Source organism: Manis javanica, chromosome 4 (genome assembly GCF_040802235.1).
Source record: "Manis javanica isolate MJ-LG chromosome 4, MJ_LKY, whole genome shotgun sequence".
Classification (NCBI taxonomy): Eukaryota; Metazoa; Chordata; class Mammalia; order Pholidota; family Manidae; genus Manis; species Manis javanica.
The window spans coordinates 39,900,303-39,920,432 of record NC_133159.1 but is presented as its reverse complement, the minus strand read 5'-3'; the positions used below and the strand labels follow the sequence as shown (position 1 = coordinate 39,920,432).

The 20,130-nt window shown below is 34.9% G+C and overlaps 1 protein-coding gene across 2 annotated transcripts in view; it reads left to right on the top strand.

The window, feature by feature from the left end:
- Window positions 1–20,130, top strand: part of FAF1 (Fas associated factor 1) — a 566,821-nt gene that overhangs the window by 445,990 nt on the left and 100,701 nt on the right. For both annotated transcript variants that reach the window (XM_073233907.1, XM_037021905.2), the window contains exons 14-15: window positions 4,667–4,803; window positions 8,814–8,902. In XM_073233907.1, coding sequence (XP_073090008.1) covers window positions 4,667–4,803; window positions 8,814–8,902 — 226 coding nt within the window. The remainder of the gene's footprint in view (window positions 1–4,666; window positions 4,804–8,813; window positions 8,903–20,130) is intronic.

Sequence of the window (20,130 nt, the reverse complement as noted above, 5' to 3'; positions counted from 1 at the left end):
TTAAGCTTGAAGATGACTGCCCCAGTCAGTGTGCCCCAGCTTAGTCATGTACCTCGTTTGCTTAATTGTTTGAAACAAAGACTTAGGACTATTTCCAGAAATCAAACGTACCCTCAAAGGACGAGGGGCATGTGCCAGGGGTGCTGAAGATCATTTCCATTGGGAATTCCAGATTAGGCTGAACAATAGGGTAAGCATGCAGACTTGTGGAAATGATGCTGTGATAGAAGACAAAACTCTTTGGCTCTCCTGGTTTTGGTATGTTTGACAGTGCTAGCAACTTAACAAGTCTCAGAGGACCTTGGCTTTAATTTCCCTGTTAAAAGAAAAAGGAGAAGGAAGAATTATGTGTTGGTTGGATATATAGATGATCTCTTATGTCTCTTATTTATCTTATGTTCTGGTTTTTCTACTGACATATATAAATGTGATTGAACAAATCCTGGACACATGAATGAATTTGTGTAAATAGGCTTATTACTATAGCAAAAAACCACTATTTTGATAGGTTTTAAAGGGAAGAGCTTCCTTAAACCAAAGTGATTTCAAAAAAAGGAGTATAAGGTTAGCAGCTGCAGCTAAGGAAGTGTATACAAAAGACTTGCCTTAAACTGTTGGGTAATATTGGAGAAGTCCTGTAAGCACTGCTGTACATGAATTTCTTCTCAATAACCTCCCATTTTGGAGTAATGGTTCACTCATTATCAGGAAGTTGCTAGAAATTTTATGTCAATTCTTGGTTTTAATTGATTACCATTACTAAACATAAATGTATTTAAAAAGAAGTGATTTTAGTTTCGTATCATTTTTTAATGTGTAGTTTTGTAGTGTTACACAGCTGAAGCAACATTTATTTTCTTATTTCCAAATATCAATACCTGTCCTTTCATTCTCTGAATGAAAATAAAACCAATGACTGTTTTAGTCAGCAACTCTTTGATGCTATATCTTAAACAGTGCAAAAAAAATCTTCCAGTGTTGGCCTGTAGGTATAGGTATCATTTTAGTCCTGAAAGTAATTATGATAAAAATGTAAACATCACCTTGCAATTAATAATAATAAAATAGCTACCATATTTAAGGACCTATCATAATCTAAGCATAATTCTGAGGTTTTGCTGTATCCTGTGAGAATGTAAGTGTTTTAAAGGGAAGTGTTAAACCCACTTTACATCTTCTCACACAGAGTTGCTGGCATTTTTGTGGCCTCCATTTTTTAATCAGATGTGCCTCCTTTCACATTACCTGGTGTATAGTTGCTAAATGTTTGTAGAATTTCATGACCCTCTCCCTAAATTGCTGTTTCTTTTAGTATATATTTTATGTTGGATTATAACTTAATAAAAGTCAGTAACTCATGATTAATTATGCTTCCATTGAAAGAAACTAAACTATATCCTGTTTTGAATTAAAGTGAGATTACCTTTTCCCATATCTGATTTATTAGTAATTCTGGTTTCCATTTGTACGATCGAGAAGATTTGTGCTTCAGAGACTAAAAATTTTATTAATGATTAATATATGCTAGCCATCAAATGTTCTGTTTTCTCCCCAAACTTTAGAGATAAAACTTTATCTTATATTCCCAATTTTAGATCTCAAAAGCAAGAACTAGTGATGTTCGATACTGATTGTAGTGTTTCTTCACTAAGGCCAAAGATTGAGACTTCCCACTGCCTAATCCTACTACCACCACCCATTTCCCAGGGACCAATGAGTTGCTTTATTATACCTCATTTTTGATTAACCATTTTCTCTTCACTCATTTTCTCAACCCTTCTTCCTCCTCTCATTTTACCCCCTTAGTGAGGGTGTTTATTCTTTGTCTTCAGATTTTTCACTCTAGCTTTTGGCTTTGGGTGTTGATATGGCAACTTGTATTGCCCCTCTTTAAGAAGTCTGTGATGAGTAGGTTGTTTAATTTATTGAAATCTTTTGTAAATAAAAAACAAAGCCATTTTTCCTTGCCCCAGAGCAGTTTTCATTGCTTCCCCCTTTGGGTTTAAGATTGCAGGAATCCAGGTGCCATGGCAACGACTCCTGACACATGAATCTGATGAACACTATATGCAGTTAGGTTGACATTGTTGGTGTTGCCACTGGGTGCACTGGTGCACTTTGTCTCTTCAAAATAAAGAAAATCCCACAGTTGATGAGAACCACATTTTTTATCTTAAAACAACTTGTTTTCCCATGTCTGTTTTATTATGATGTTTTTAACTGGATTTTTACTGCCGGTAATGTGCTGTGAATGATAACTTTGCGCTGTGAATGATGTTGAGAGGAAGAAGCAGAGCCTCCCATCCCTGAGAAAGATTTGATATCTGTGTTGTGAAGTTCTTATAAATTGTAATGATAGGAACTGACCAGTAGGAATTTTGTAATTTGGGTCTATCCATCGACCCTACAGGCTCTCTGTGACTGCAATTTGAAAATCTTAAAGTAAACATAATTCGAATCTTAGGAAGATTTATCAGGTTAATTAAAATTTTAACAAACTCTCTCTTAATTAGAACAAATTGTTAGGTAGGGCCACTAGAAAGCATCAGCTGACTTTGTGATCCTTGTATGTTTCTCAACTGCTTCCAAAAAATTAGAATGATTTGCCAATACCTGGTAGAAAACTAATCACTTTGTTGTGTTTTGTAGTTAATTGAATGGCTAATATGCCTTTGAAGGCTGCACCTCTTGAATGTTTTGTGTTTTGAAATTTGTGTTATATATTAATTTAAACCCAACAAGATACTTATATTTCCTTATTTGTTTTCCCTTCAAGCTCATTTTCACAAAAAATAATTTCAGAATTACACAACTGCAGGCAAAATTGTCTTGAAATTGAGTTCTTAAGCAACTAAGCCAGCTTGCCTGCCTACCAGCCTTCCTTCTTTCTTTATTTTCTTCTTCCTGGCTTCTTTCCTTTCTTCCTTTTTTTGGGGGCTATCCTGTTTAGCTAGTATATAATATCACTTGTGAGGCTAGTGCTGTGATGGGCATCTACTGTGTGATAGCCACTCAATCCATTGGTGTGAAAGCAACAAGGATTTATTTTCTCCCTTTTGTAAGAAATGGCATTCCAACTGGTTTTTGACATCTTTAATTTCAGAGATTGCCAATGATCAGATGAGGATCAAGACTGACTTCAAATATTTTAGCAAGAAGCAGAAAGAAAAGTGAGATTCTAGCTTTCTAGTCTTCTGATCTACCTATCTCCACTGATGAATTGAAGCTTTATGGGTGTGAAATTTGGTGTGGAGCCTTAGGCTATTTGAGTACCTTTTATCCCATTATAGTTCTGAAATGTGAAGATCTGAATTTTCATAGGAACATGGATATTTCATGGCCAACAATGCAATTCTCAGGCCTTGTCATTTCAAATCGCCATGAGGTCTGGTTAATGCTGCTCTAAATTTATGTATGAACTTGCCTCCCAGTGAACTTGACGGTAGTGGTGCTAACTTGTCTTGACACTCTTGCCAACAGTTCTAGTGGCCTTAACACCTTCTACTTTTCGTAGTCACAGCACAGGTTTTGTGGGTGATTCAGCCTAAATTTCTGGGATGACTTTCTATAGACAAAAATATATTGGCTTTAAAAATTAAGAGATTTGATTCTGTTTTGAATTTGGATATCAAATGAATCTGAGCACATGACATTTTAATGCCGTTTGTCTTTTCAAATAGATTTACCTTCTAATGCATGTGACAACAGGACTTTGCTCATCAGCTAGAACATACATTTCAGAGCAGTTGTTACCTAAAATATTATCATAAGGCATAAGAAAACACACGATTTAAGTTGCCTTTCATGAACATAATTAAGAATTAATAAGCCAGTACCAGTGGCTAGTCCCCAGAATTTCCACTGTTTTGCCTTTTGTGACCTATGTTATTAAAAGTCCATTATTTTTACAGACTTTATTAAATTGGATCTTATTAAAGCATTCCATATTTGCATTTGGTCTTTCATAATTCATTATTATTATGACATTTACTTTTTACCATCAGATCTGAAAACATATCATAAGCTACCCTTTTCTCTTGAAAGAAATGCTAATTTCAAACAGTCCTCTAATAGAAGAGAAAAGCTTTATCAGTTTTTTCATTTATTCCAGATCGTGTTAAGAATACTAATGCTAGACTTCAGTATGCTAATATCGCTGAGCTTTTTTTGGTCAAAAGCTTAGAATTATTATTTTTATCTCATATTAAGTATGAAACTAAAAGACCCTGCCACCACTGAAGAAAACAATCCTAAAGTATAATTCATGATTCTAAAGACTTGTGAAAAATGTTGCTACTGTTTAGTCAACTGTTTAGACTAGAATGATGCTAGTCAATTTAACTTTGTACTACACAGCAGCTGTCCTAGTTAAGAAATTCTTTCCTCTTAAAATAAAATTTTGTTTATTTTTCTTAGAGTTTAGGGTAGTGCATCTTGCAGTGTTTAAGGTCAGAATCCTATACTGTCAGTCCCAGACAGCATGTAGAGTGTACTGCCTCCCTTTTTATATGATAAACATTTCTGTGTATTTATGATGTAGTTGAACACTCAATATAGCAAGATTTTACATATTGATATCAGTCTAATTTTAATGTAACTAATAAAGCAATGAGTTTTGTTGGGGTACTTGTAACTTTATTAAACTTTGGATTTTGTCTCATTTTAGATTTCTGACAATGTGCAATAGACACTTTGGCAGTGTTGTTGCACAAACCATTCGGACTCAAAAAACAGATCAGTTTCCACTTTTTCTGATTATTATGGGAAAGCGATCATCTAATGAAGTATTAAATGTGATACAAGGTAAAGTACCTGTCACAAGGGGAGTTGAGTGTCTTGTTGTATATGTGATATGATAACCTTGTAATATTTACCATCAAAGCTGACAATAACTCTGTATTGGTGAATAGCTCTTCATTTTAGAATAGAGGACACACTGAAAAAGAATTATCTTCAAAAAATGGTAAGTGCTATGAAAAATGAAATATGTTGCATGAAAACCTAACAAATAATAAAATTGCACAGCCCTTGGGACAGGATAATCATGCTATCATGCTAAGTGTTCAGAATTGTAAATTCTCTAAACTAGCAATTAAGTCCAAACTAACAGTTGTCAAAAATGACATTTCTTATATGTGTTGATTTCTTGCTGTAATGTTGATTAGTTGAAAAAAATACTTATCATAGTTATCTAGAAAAACAAGTGACGAATTGTTCACAGTAGTGGTTGTTTCCACTTATTTGTGTGAATCCATATCTAGGATGCAACCCTAAGGCATAAAGCTATAGGATGCCTGTGAATTTAATCACAGTGCACATTCTTTACAAAAAAAAAAATGATGTTTTACTGTTACTAATGTGCCCTAAGGATTAGTATACAATATTACTTTATTCATGGCAAAGCTTAAATTAAAAACAGTGTATCTTCTCTATGGTACAGGGAAAAAGTTTCAAGTGCCCCAAGCTAAAACTTGTGTCTGAGATTCTTAATTTCTGCTCCTATCCTATTTAAGTCAAAAATTCTGTAGTGGATAATACAATGGGAGGTAGGGGTATGTAAGTTCTAGGGCCTTCAAAACTCAAATAAAATAAAACCTCTGGTATTTTATGTTTTCCCTATAACTAGAGAATAGGGTTTCATAAACAATATTAAAAGAAGACCTGCTGGGGGAACAAATTGCATTGGGTAAATGGATAATGAAGATAATATTTCATTACTGTTTGCCCTGTCAGAGGCAATATTACAATAACTAGTGGTTCTCAAAGAGTGGTCCATGGATCCTGGAGGTCCCCTAATCCCTTTCAGGAGATCTGTGAGATCAAAATTATTTTCATAGCAGTGATAAAACGGGTTTTTTTGCCTTCTTTACTGTGTTGACATTTGCACTGGCTGTACAAAATCAATGTTGTGTGAAACTGCTGTCACCTGAGCACAAATCAAGGCCTAGACACAAAAACTGTAATAGTGATCACATTCTTCACCTCCGTGTACTTGCAGCTAAAAAATGTATTACTTTTATTATTAAGTTTTAGCCCTTTTTATAGTTTATGTGACACAGTAGGAGGTATGGTTACGCACTTCTGCTGCATTTCAGAGAGAATGGTAGTCTCCAAGAAAAGCACTTGTGTGGTTGCTTGAGCTGAACTAGTCTTTTTTTTTTTTTTGCTTGAAAATAACTGACAGACATTTTCTATATTTATATAGCGTGAGTATTTGGCAGACATTTTCTCCACAATGAACAAAGCGAGTCTATTATTTCAAGAAAAAGAACTGACAGTACTTGTTGCCAGTGATTAAATTTGAGCTGTTAAGTAAAAAGTGATATCATACTCTACGATAAGATTGACAGGTTAAATAATTTTCTGATAGCATCAGTGATGATGTTAACAAATGTCATTTTTTGGTATGTAACTAGGCGTGACAGCATTCAGAAGAAATGCATGGCTTCGTGAGCCAGTATTTTCCAAATGACCAATGTATGATGTTATAAAACCATACATGGGTAAAAAATCCATTCAAAGGGCAAGATGGACTGGTGGATTTTAATATAACAAAGTACAAAAAGCTCATTGATATGGTTTCAAATTCCTCCCATATCTAACCTCAAAGAAACTTCCACTTGTCAGTTGGGTGTATTGCAGAAGAATATCTACAATTACCTATTAAAATACTCCTCCATTTTCCAACTACATATCTGTGTGAAGTCAGATTTGCTTCATAAATTTCAATCAAGATAATATAACTGATTTAATGTAGAAGTAGATATGAGAATCCGGTTGTATTCTATTAAGCCAGACATTAAAGAGATTTACAAAATTGTTGAAGCAATGCTATTCATTAAACCTTTTCTTTTATAACAGTCACTTTTCATGAAAATGTATTTATTTTAACATGTAATGGGTTTATTGTTTTAAATGAATTGATAAATATGTTTTAAATATTTCAGTTTTAATTTCTAACACATGTTGATAGCAGTAACCCACATAAACAATTTTGGGGTGATCTCAATAGTTTTTAAGAGTGTAAAGGGGCTGTGAAACCAAAAAGGTTGAAAATCTCTGCCATGGGCTATTAAAAATAAATTTGCCCTGACCTGCATTGAATGATACCATTACTCCATCTTAGATCATTAAGGGCTTATGTATTAAGTACCTATGTGTCCAGTTTGACAGTGAGTCCTTAATAGCAGTGACTTAAGCCTGAAATCAAATAGCCGGTATGTAGTCATCTATACAACTATAATATTTTCCCACTGACGATTCCAGTACCTTTCATAAAGTATTTATGCCCCTAGTCTGAGTCTGACTCACTAAAGTTTACAAATAAGAAACAGAAACCCAAAGATTTGTCCAGTAACACAATGTACATTGAAGGGACTCAAATTTTTTGCCGCTTGTATCTATTCATAACCACCAGTGATTGTGCATATACTATCTACCAGTTACTTCATCTCTAATCCCTATAAGAAACCTACAGAGGTAGCATTATCTTCATTTTGCTGATAAGAAAACTTATCCTTAGAGAGATACAGTCACTCACTCACTTACTCATTTGTTTACTAAATGAATATTAAGCCCTTCTGTCTGTCATGTGTTCAGTGATTTCTAGGTACAATATCATATAGTTTGTAAGTAGCAGAACTAGGGTTAGAACTACGACTATAAAACCCCATCTGCTTTCTCAGTACCATGATACCACACCAAGATAATATTTGTTCTCCAGCTCATTCATTAAGAGTGTAGTGCTGATGTGACCCTATTAGATCATTACTTTCCATGCTGCCAATGATCATAAGGAAAATTGAAAAAGGACCATGCTGTACTCTGGAAGAACACCAGCAAAGATGATTGATATTTGTTCTGTTGGTGGCCATTTCACTAGTGGGACAAAAGGACCCCTTCTCAGTCCCTGGCAAAAGATATACTGTTTTGCCTATAGTTTTGAAAGAAGAGAAGAATTCCTATATCTTTATGTATCCTCATGAATTTCTCTTCTATAGATGGATCCAAAGCAAATAACAGGACTTAATGCCTTCAAGAAGTGACATATATGTGCTATTTGCTTATTAGGGACTTAAGGAATAATATGGTGTTAAGGAAAGTAAAACATTTAAATAGTCTGTTCATAAAGACTATGGTAATTTGAAAGCAGCTGGAAGAGAAAAATATCAATTGAACAAAAAAGAAAAATCAATTTGTTTTCAGAAATTCAATTACTGTTTGTTTCACCAAAGAATTTTCAGTGATAGGAGATAATGCTAAGAAAACCATGTAATGAATTGGCAAAGAGAACAGGTGTTCTGAGTCAGACTCATGGTTTCAAATCCTGGCCCACCACTTAACCAGCTTAACCTTGGTTGGACAGGTTACTTGTGCTCTCTAAGCCTCATTTTCCTTCTCTTTAGAATAAAAATGAAAATGACGCATTTGATAATATATATAAAGTGCTTAGCATAATCACTGCATATAAATAAATGATAGTTGTTAGTGTTAAGTAGATACATTTTTATATCTTGAAAAAACTTTTGATCCTCATGACTTGTACATGCTTTGTATTGCTAAAAATCCTTATTAAGAGACTTTCCTCAAATCTAAATATTCTGAAGTTTCAGCTGCCTGTATACTGCTTTACTCCTCCTTACTGAACATACGAAACTTTTCAATGAAAACATGAAAGTATTTTAACTAGACATTAGCATACTAGTCTGTAATTTCTTTTTAGACTGTAGCTATTCCTTACTAATTAATTCTAAAATGGCTTTCCATTTTAAAATAACTTTAATAATGTGATGTTTGGCAATCTCCATGTGTAGGTAACACAACAGTGGATGAGTTAATGATGAGACTTATGGCTGCAATGGAGATCTTCACAGCCCAACAACAGGAAGATATAAAGGACGAGGTAAGGTGAAAGGTTAAATAGACCTTTTATAGGATTTTGATGAGATAATTTGTGAAATGGTGATGCTTGCCTGTGTCATGATTGACAAATAAGGATGATGAAGATGCATTTCCAGATTAACCAAGGACTTTTATGCGAGTTTACCTTTCATAACCTTACATTCTTTTCATGACCCCAGGACCCAACAATTTGTTTAACTTTATGGACATTTATATGTTCTTAGATTTGAAGTGGTGGTGGGAGGTCAGTTTACAGGAAGTCAATTCCAAAGTATGTTTCCAGAGGAAGCTACAGTCTAGGAAATCTTTTCTACTACATGGGTTTTTAACTCACTTTGAAGGTCCTCTTACTCTTTTTAAGTATTGAGACTGATTAGCAATAAACTCACTTAACATTTGAACTTATTTTTGAAGCACTCTATGAATTAGTAGATCATCCCAGAATTATGAGTTTCTCAGCCTCTCAGACATATTCAGATAGTACAGATGACATCAGCATGGAACCACAAATAAAATAATAACAACAATACTGATAACAACTTACTGATAACACTTACTGAATATTTGTAATATGCTAGGCACCATGCTAAGCACTTTACATTTATCATCTCATGTGCTCTCAAACAACCCCATGAGGTTGTATTTGAGTCAGAGTTCTGGTAGGAAACAGATGACACTTTCAAACTGAGTTATTTGAGAAGTTTAATAAAGGAACTGTTTATAAAGATATGGGCAGTTTTATGGAAGTTAACATTGGGTAGTACAGACACCAGGGCTAAAGGGAGCCATTACCACCCCTACGCCTGAAGACCTAGAAGAGAGTGGTATATGGAAGACTGCTTCTATGAGGGGTATGGCCAGCCCATGGTAACTTGGTAGGGAGGAAACCAGGGGACAGTTTCACTTTCCTTCCATACTGATGTGCTAGTACCTCCTATTGGCAACCCAACTAGAAACTAAAAGGCAAGAAAATCTCCCAGGGCAAAAGGCTAGGTGGAACATGGATACCAAGGGGCAAATGGAAGATAATCTAGCACAGATTGGTACTATTATCTCCATTGTTCAGATGAGAAAACTGAGGATCAGATAGGTTAAATTAACTTACCCAAGGTTATATAACTAGTAGGACCTACAATAATCTCAAATATTTTTATCAGTCAAGAAATTTCTGGACTTGGACAATAGCTGTAAGATAAAATATGAAGCAGATATTAAAACTTGTTAACTTGAGATGTTAAGTCCACAGATGTTTATGAAATAATCTTTAAAAAATTTTTCCCTTTGCAATCTCATGACTATAGACTATCTATGGTTAAAAGAACATATGGGATGTGAACAGATCCCAGAAATGGGCTGCTTTAATTTGTCTGATGGTTCAAGTACAGTTGGACAATATCCATCATATCATAGATAAATTTTCACAAATGCCTAGGGTGCCTAAATGGTTTTCTTGGCTTCACTGGAGATGGATGGTAATTATAGATTTGCTTTGTTTATGTCACCGTATTCCTATTATGTTAATATGTGTGTGCAAATTAGTTAGTAGTTTAAAACCTATACATACTTAAGGTACTCTACAAGAAGATATGTCAAAGAAATAATCAATCCTCCCATGTTTCCTTCATATGCTACATCTATAGCTTTTCTTCTTCCTTCCTAATTACAACCCTTAAATAGAATTCGTGCCTCATATCGAATTTACCGAGTATCATAATTCCTCCAGGTGGTAAAGATACCTCGAGACAAGTGCTGGGCATAGAAGCCACAGGGCATAAATCTGCAAAGAAGTAAAAAGCTAACCTTTGCAAACAATATGGCTTCTCTCTCACTTACCAACTTTACATTTCCCTGTATGGCCCCGGAAGATGACTGGTTAGCCAGAGACGGGTAAGATTCCTCAAGGGAGGAACAACCTAAGACAGGCACAGTCGCAGGGGGGCCATCAGGTGAGAATTTGGGGATCAACAGAGGTGAGGCTCAGAACCTCACCCCCCCTGCTTTGAGAGAAATCTTCTGCATCCGTGGATGTCTTGCTGCCCTTGTCTAGCCTGGATTAATACGTGGTCCATAGGCACGCACCTGATCATCTGATCATCTACATTTGCCCTCTTACAGCACTAAACTATGTTTTCTACCTTTATCTTGCATCTACCTACCACTTCAGCATTTTATTAAAAATAAAAATAATAATAATAATAGGAGAAATGTGGGATCAACATATATATCAAGTACAAAAATCAAACGAATATTCATATTTGACCTGATTGTTTATAGGTCATAATGCATGATCAAAACCAAAAGTTTCTGTGATGAATGCCCTTGTACTGTTCACCATGTAAGAATTTATTCACTGTGCAAGAATTCGTTCACCATGTAAGAACTTGTTTGTTATGCTTCAGAAGATTGGAGACTGACGAGAATTAGGCTTGAGATGGATTAATGATTGTACATTGAGCGTTGACCCTCCTATACTGAATTTTATTATTGTTAACAACCATTTGATCAATAAATATGAGAGATGCCCTCTCAAAAAAAAAAAAAAATTTTCCCTTTGCATTTCATTAAAAAAAAGATTTCCATAGAACAAATAGGAGAGATTTTGATTTCTCAGCAGTGGTGAAGTTCCCAGTATAGTGAATATACTCAATAAATACCTTTTTGCTGCTGCAAATGGCAAACATATAGACAATTTTAATGTAACCCTGTAATATTGTGTTTTATCTTTCTTGTCTCTGTTTTGTGTTATACTGACTGTTAAAAGCAAGGGTCTTGTGGTATTCATCTTTATAACTCTATTCCTGAACAGTGTATCTAGGATAAAAAAGGCAATCAATAAATGTTTGTTAAGTGATTGAATAAATGAATACATAGAAGAATTTATGTGAATAATGTTACTTTAAAAAGTTATACTTGATTACGATGGTATAAAACCTGATGTATCAATAAAGAAGATGTGGTACATAAACACAATGGAATATTATTCAGCCATAAAAAAAGTAATCCTGCCATTTGCAACAACATAAATAGACCAAGAGGGTATTGTGCTAGTGAAATAAGCCAGGCAGAGAAAGACAAATACCATATGATTTCACTTATTTGTGTAATATAAAAACAAAACAACACAAAGCAAAATGAACAAAATAGCAGTAGACCAATAGACCCTGAGAAGTGACTAGTGGTTACCATAGGGGTGGGGTTGGGGTGGGTGGGTAGAGAGGATGAGGGAGATAAAAGGGCACAGAAATTCTCAATCATAATATAAGTTGGTCATGGGGATGGTAGTATAGCATTGAGAATAAAGCCATTGATTCTGTAACATCTTCATATATTGACAGACAGTAACTGTACTACTGGGGGTGAGGATTTAATAATATGCTTAACTGTTGAACCACTGTATTGTATACTTGAAACCAATGTAAGATTGTATATCAGTGATACTTCAATTTAAAAAAACCCTAATAGATCCACGTTAACAAATAGGAGAATTTGGGGTACAATAGTTAAGAGTTTTAATGTTCGTTAGATTTCTTTTATTGCTATAAAAATGACAAGTTTGTAATTTTTCTTAATAGTGTTGCATTTACTCTAAAGGAAAGGTAATCAGGTAGGTACATGGTGAAAAGATGTTTATCTGTTACTCTGTAAATTGACAGTGACATTTTGAAATAATGAAGTACTGTACTTAGTTAGGAATTTGTAATAATAGGTGTGTTGCCATTCAAGATTATGTTTATCCTGGAATAGAGGCATTGATTGACAATAATTCACTAAACACATTCTTCAGCCATTTAAATCTTGAGTCTCATTAGTACTAGATTTACAGATTATGCTGTATAATAATATGAATGCACAATATTTGCATGCATATTCCCTGTTCATTCTTTCATCTTAATTTGTGTTCCTCATAATTCATTGGTAAAGAAATTGACTTTAATTCCTTTAATACTGAGCACAAAATTTAATATAAGGGTTACAGGAAAAATCCAGGGCTCCATATAATTGAAATTTAACTGCAAGAGGTAAGTAAGGATTTCTCTTTGTTTTTAGAGTGTCTTCATGAAAGTTATCATTCAGGTCATAAGCAGAGTCCCTAAGAAAAGCTTTTCTAGTTTAAAAACTTCTTCTGACTACCTAGATCATAATGATTTGGTATCTGCTGAGCATGTGACAAGAAACACTGTGCCTTGTAATTATGAATTTAAAAAAAATTTCAAATAGGACTTTATTTAAGCTTGCAGTTAAACTCAAATTTGTGAACAGGGTTAGAGGATACCTTCCAAGGCCTGAATTTATTAAAGGAGAAATTTGGTTCAGTTACATCCTTTACTAAAATGATTCTATTGCATTAGTGCACAGAGATGCCTATGCTGTAAAAAGCTTTTATTAAATAAAACCAAGCCCAAACCATATTCATACTGTGAATCATTCACCTGTGTCCCAGAATGGATTAACCTTTATATCACTAATAGTTCTGTCTCTAACCAGGAAGTATACACTGTATGAGCCTCTGTTTTAACATTACTACCAATAGCTTTATTCTATAAACATTTCATTAATGGTTATTAGTTTGGTTTTCTTAATGTTTACTGAGCATCTGTCAGATGTATAGCACTGAGCTAGGCCCTGGAGATAGACAGGTGCTTTGCTCCAGTGAGGGCCTATTGGCAAAGAAGGGATGAGGAGGAAAATTTCACTATATGACAGTAGCTACATTTTAGAATCTGTTTTTGCTTATAGCCTGGTTCCAAACAATAGGTGCTTTCTAATATAAATGGATTCAAATTTTTTTCATATGCACTTTTTTTAGCCATGTGTAATCTAGACACTTCTGATTATTAGGAGTTTATGATTTTTAGTTCCTGGTCTATTTACTGTTTCATTCATTTGATTGTTCACCCATTCAACACTAATTGATTTAGAATCCTCCATCATAAGTACAAGGATTACTCCTTTCTAACCTAACCTCTCTGATTAACTTGTATCTAAGCAGTAGCTCAGTAATTGTCACAGTTCAGATACTGGAGATCAGAACAGATTTCAAGGGTAATTACCGCATTCTTATTTCTTTGGTAATTCTAGAATACACTAATGGAACGTAGGCAATGGGGCATTCTAGGCTTATTTCAAAGGGTTCTTATTTGAAACTTAAAAACTGTCACAGCAAAAGGATGGTATGCTCATTGGCTCATGGGACCTTTTTGTGTTGCCAAAAGAAATTGTTGGCTTTGTGGTTTGCTCCATGGAATGTGTAACTTCTTCCCTGAACTTTGTCTTTATCTTATTGTTTTAAGCACTTTTATCCTTTTCCTTTATTCTGTTTAAAAAATCTCACCATTGCCATACCATTCTCTTTCCAGAACTAAATAAATAAGATAGATTCTGACTTCCGTTCACATTTTCTTTCAAACAGGATCAAGCTATCACAAGGTAGAGAATAAAAATATTATCTTTGTGCAAATTAAAGCAAACCTCTTAAAACATACTAAACATTGAAAGGATTTTTTTACTGTTAATCTTTTTAAAAATTTTGTATGGACTGCTTCCTGAAGCTAGCAAGAATACTCATTGTTCAGTCATTCTATTAGGAGTTTTCCCTAATAGAGTGTATATAAACAAGTGTATAAATAATTGTATATAAACTTATATGTGAGATACAAAAAAATTAATATTTGTAAACATCAGAATTCCATTGAAAGTGCAAAATTCATAGAAGATCTAATACCCAGAGGAGAATATTAGATCTAACTTTGAGGAGAAAGGGCTGAATTAATTGTTAATGATTAGGACACTAAGTGGATAGCTGAGTATACCGTAAACACCTTTCTATAGCTGCTTTCTGCTTGGAAAAAGGGTCCTTTTTTTTCTGGAGATATGATTGACATGTAATGTTATATTAGTTTCAGGTAACAACATAATAATTTGATATTTGTATATATTGGAAAATAATCATCACAGTAAGTCAAGTTAACATCCATTGCCACACATAGGTGCAATTCTTTTTCCTTGATGAGAACTTTAAAATCTACTCTTTCAGCTTCTTTCAAATATATACTACAGTACTTTTATACTGTATATTACATTCCCAAAGCTTATCTTATAGCTGGAAGTTTGTACCTTTTGGACCACCTTTACTCATTTCATCCCCTCACTTTCTTAACCCCAGCTTTGAAAACCACCAATTTGTTCCCTGTACCTATGAGCTGAATTTTTTTTTAGGCTCACATGTGAGGGAGATCATATGGTATTTGTCTTTCTCCGTCTGACTTATCCCACTTAGCACGATGCCCTCAAGACCATCCATGGTGTTGGCAACAGCAAGAGTTCCTTATTATGGCTGAATAATATTCAATTATATATATATACACACCACATTTTCTTTATCCGTTCATCCATTAGTGGACAGTTCGTTCCCATGTCTGGGCTATTGTAAATAATGCTGCAGTGAAGATAGGGGTGCATATATCTTTCCACATTAATGTTTTTGTTCCCTTCAGATAAATACCCAGAAGTGAAGTTGCTGGGTCATATTGTAGTACTGTATGTTTTTTGGGAGTCTCCATGCTATTTTCTTTCTTTTTTTTTTTTTTATTAAGGTATTTTTGATATACATCCTTATGAAGGTTTCACATGAAAAAACAACGTGGTTACTACATTTACCCATGTTATCAAGTCCCCACCCATACACCAATGCAGTCACTGTCCATCAGTGCAGCAAGATGCCTCAGATCCACTATGTGCCTTCTCTGTGCTACGCTGTTCTCCCCGTGATCTTCTACACCATGTGTACTAAACATAATACCCCTCAATTCCCTTCTCCCTCCCTCCCCATCCACCCTCCTACACCCCTCCCCTTTGGTAACGACTATTTCATTCTTGGAGTCTGTGAGTCGGCTGCTATTTTGTTCATTCAGTTTTGCTTCGTTGTTATACTCTACAAAGGAGGGAAATTATTTGGCACTTGTCTTTCTCTGCCTGGCTTATTTCACTGAGCATAATGTCCTCCAGTTCCATCCATGTTGTTGAAAATGGTAGGATTTGTTTCTTTGTTATGGCTGAATAGTATTCCATTGTGTATATGTACCACATCTTATTTATCCATTCATCTACTGATGCACACTTAGATTGCTTGCATATCTTGGCTATTGTAAAAAGTGCTGCGATAAACATAGGAGTGCATACGTCTTTTTGAATCTGAGAAGTTGTATTCTTTGGGTAAATTCCAAGGAGTGGGATTCCTCAGTCAAATGGTATTTCTATTTTTAGTTTTTTTGAGGAACCTCCATATTGCTTTCCACAGTGGTTGAACTAGCTTACATTCCAACCAGCAGTGTAAGAGGGTTCCCCTATTTCCACACCCTCACTAGCATTTGCTGTTCTTAGTCTTTTCGATGCTGGATATACTTACTGGTGTGAGGTGATATCTCATTGTGGTTTTAATTTGCATTTCCCTGATAAGTAGTGATGTGGAGCATCTTTTCATGTATCTGTTGGCCATCTGAATTTCTTCTTTGGAGAACTGTCTCTTCTTATCCTCTGCCCATTTTCTAATCGGGTTATATGCTTTTTGTGTGTTGAAGCATGTAAGTTCTTTATATATTTTGGATGTTAACCCCTTGTCAGATATGTCATTTACAAAATATTCTCCCATACTGTAGGATGCCTTTTTGTTCTGTTGATGGTTTCCTTTGCCATACAGAAACTTTTTAGTTTTATGTAGTCCCATGAGTTCATTTTTGCTTTTGTTTCCCTTGCTCGAGGAGATGCGTTCAGGAAAAAGTTGCTCATGCTTATGTTCAGGAGATTTTTGCCTATGTTGTCTTCTAAGAGTTTTATGGTTTCATGACTTACATTCAAGTCTTTAATCCATTTCAAGTTTACTTTTGTGTATGGGGTTAAACAATAATCCAGTTTCATTCTCTTGCATGTAGCTGTCCAGTTTTGCCAACACCAGCTGTTGAAGAGGCTGTCATTTCCCCATTGTATGTCCATTGCTCCTTTATCATATATTAATTGACCATATATGGTTGGGTTTTTATCAGGGCTCTTTAGTCTATTCCATTGGTCTATGGGTCTGTTCTTGTGCCAATACCAAATTGTCTTGATTACTGTGGCTTTGTAGTAGAGCTTGAAGTTGGGGAGCATATTCCCTCAGCTTTATTCTTCCTTCTCAGAATTGCTGTGGCTTTTCGAGGTCCTTTGTGGTTCCACATGAATTTTAAAACGATTTTCTCTAGTTCGTTGAAAAATGCTGTTGATATTTTGATAGGTATTGCATTGAATTTATAGATTGCTTTAGGCAAGATGGCCATTTTGACAACATTAATTCTTCCTATCCATGAGCATGGAATGTGTTTCCATTTATTCATATCTTCCTAAATTTCTCTCATGAGAGTCTTGTAGTTTTCAGGGTATATGTCTTTCACTGCCTTGGTTAGGTTTATTCCTAGGCATTTGATTCTTTTTCATGCAATTGTGAATGGAATTGTTTTCCTGATTTCTCTCTCTACTAGTTCTTCTTGAGTGTATAGGAATGCCACATTTTGTATCCTGCAACTTTGCTGAATTCAGATATTAGATCTTGTAGTTTTGGAGTGGATTCTGTAGGGTTTTTTATGTACAATATCATGTCATCTGCAAACAGGGACAGTTTAAGTTCTTCCTTGCCAATCTGGATACCTTTTATTTCTTTGTGTTGTCTGATTGCTGTGACTAGGACCTCCAGTACTATGTTGAACAAAATTGGGGAAAGTGGGCATCCTTGTCTTGTTCCTGATCTTAAAGGAAAAGCTTTCAGCTTCTCTCTATTAAGTACAATGTTGGCTGTGGGTTTGTCACATATGGCCTTTATTATGTTGAAGTACTTGCCCTCTATACCTATTTTATTAAGAGTTTTTATCATGAATGGATGTTGAATTTTGTCAAGTGCTTTTTCAGCATCCATGGAGACGATCATGTGGTTTTGTCCTTCTTTTTGTTGATGTGGTGGATGATATTGATGGATTTTCCAATGTTGTACCATCCTTGCATCCCTGGAATAAATCGTACTTGATCATTATGATGATCTTTTTGATGTATTTTTGAATTCGGTTTGCTAATATTTTGTTGAGTATTTTTGTGACTATGTTCATCAGGGATATTGGTCTGTAATTTTCTTTTTTTGTGCTGTCTTTGCCTGGTTTTGGTATTAGAGTGATGATTGTCTCATAGAATGAGTTTGGAAGTCTTCCCCCTCTTCTACTCTTTGGAAAACTTTGTCTACACTAAATGTTTATAAAATTCAGCAGTGAGGCCATCTGCTACAGGGGTTTTGTTCTTAGGTAGGTTTTTGAATACCAGTTCAATTTCATTGCTGGCAATTGGTCTGTTCAGGTTTTCTGTTTCTTCCTTGGTCAGCCTTGGAAGGTTGTATTTTTCTAGAAATTGTCCATTTCTTTAGGTTATCCAGTTTGTTAGCATATAATTTTTCATAGTATTCTCTAATAATTCTTTGTATTTCTGTGGTTTCCGTAGTGATTTTTCCATTCTCATTTCTGATTCTGTTTATATGTGTAGACTCTCTTTTTTTCTTGATAAGTCTGGCTAGGAGTTTATCTATTTTGTTTATTTTCTCGAAGAACCAGCTCTTGCTTTCATTGATTCTTTCTATTGTTTTATTCCTCTTGATTTTATTTATTTATGCTCTAGTCTTTATTATGCCCCTCCTTCTAGTATTTTTGGGCCTCATTTGTTCTTTTTCTAGTTTCATTAATTGTGAATTTAGACTGCTTATGTGGGATTGTTCTTCTTTCCTGAGGTAGGTCTGTATTGCAATATACTTTCCTCTTTGCATGGCCTTGGCTGCGTCCCACAGATTTTGCAGTGTTGAATTATTGTTGTCATTTGTCTCCATATACTGCTTGATCTCTGTTTTTATTTGGTCATTGATCCATTGGTTATTTAGGAGCATGTTGTGAAGCCTCCATGTGTTTGTGGGATTTTTCATTTTCTTTATGTAATTTATTTCTAGTTTCATACATTTGTGGCCTGAGAAACTGGTTGGTACAATTTCAATCTTTTTGAATTTTCTGAGGCTTTTTGTGGCCTAGTATATGATCTATCATTGAAAATATTCCATGTGCACGTGAGAAGAATGTGTATTCTGCTGCTTTTGGGAGTAGAGTTCTGTAGATGTCTTTTAGGTCCATCTGTTCTAGTGTGTTGTTCGGTGCCTCTGTGTCCTTACTTATTTTCTGTCTGGTGGATCTGTGCTTTGTACTGAGTGGAGTGTTGAAGTCTCCTAGAATGAATGCATTGCATTCTATTTTCCCTTTTATTTCAGTTAGTATCTGTTTCACATATGTAGGTGCACCTGTGTTGCGAACATAGATATTTATAATGGTTATATCTTCTTGTTGGATTGACCTCTTTATCATTATGTAATGTCCTTCTTTGTCTCTTGTGACTTTCTTTGTTTTGAAGTCTATTTTCTCTGATACAAGTACTGTAACTCCTGCTTTTTCTTCTCTATTAGTTGCATGAAATATCTTTTTCCATACCTTCACTTTTAGTCTGTGTATGTCTTTGGGTTTAAAGTGAGTCTCTTGTAGGCAGCATATAGATAGGTCTTGTTTTTTTATCCATTCAGTGACTCTATGTCTTTTGATTGGTGCATTCAGTCCGTTTACATTTAGGGTGATTATCGATAGGTATGTACTTATTGCCATTGCAGACTTTAGATCCATGGTTACCAAAGCTTCAAGGTTAACTTCCTTACTATCTAAGAGTCTAGCTTGACTCACTTAATATGCTACTACAAACACAATCTAAAGGTTCTTTTCTTTTTCTCCTCTTTCTTCTTCCTCCTCCATCCTTTATATATTAGGTATCATATTCTGTACTCTTTGTCTATCCCTTGATTGACTTAGGGGATAGTTAATTTAATTTTGCATTTGCTTAGTAATTAGCTGTTCTACTTTTTTTACTGTGGTTTTATTACCTGTGGTGCAGCTGTTAAACCTTAGGAACACTTCCATCTATAACAGTCCCTCTAAATAGAGTGTAGAGATGGTTTGTGGGAGGTAAATTCTGTCAGCATTTGCTTATCTGGAAATTGTTTAATCCCTCCTTCAAATTTAAATGATAATCTTGCCAGGTACAGTATTCTTGGTTCGAGGCCCTTGTGCTTCATTGCATTAAATACATCATTCCACTCCCTTCTGTCCTGTAAGGTTTCTGCTGAGAAGTCTGATG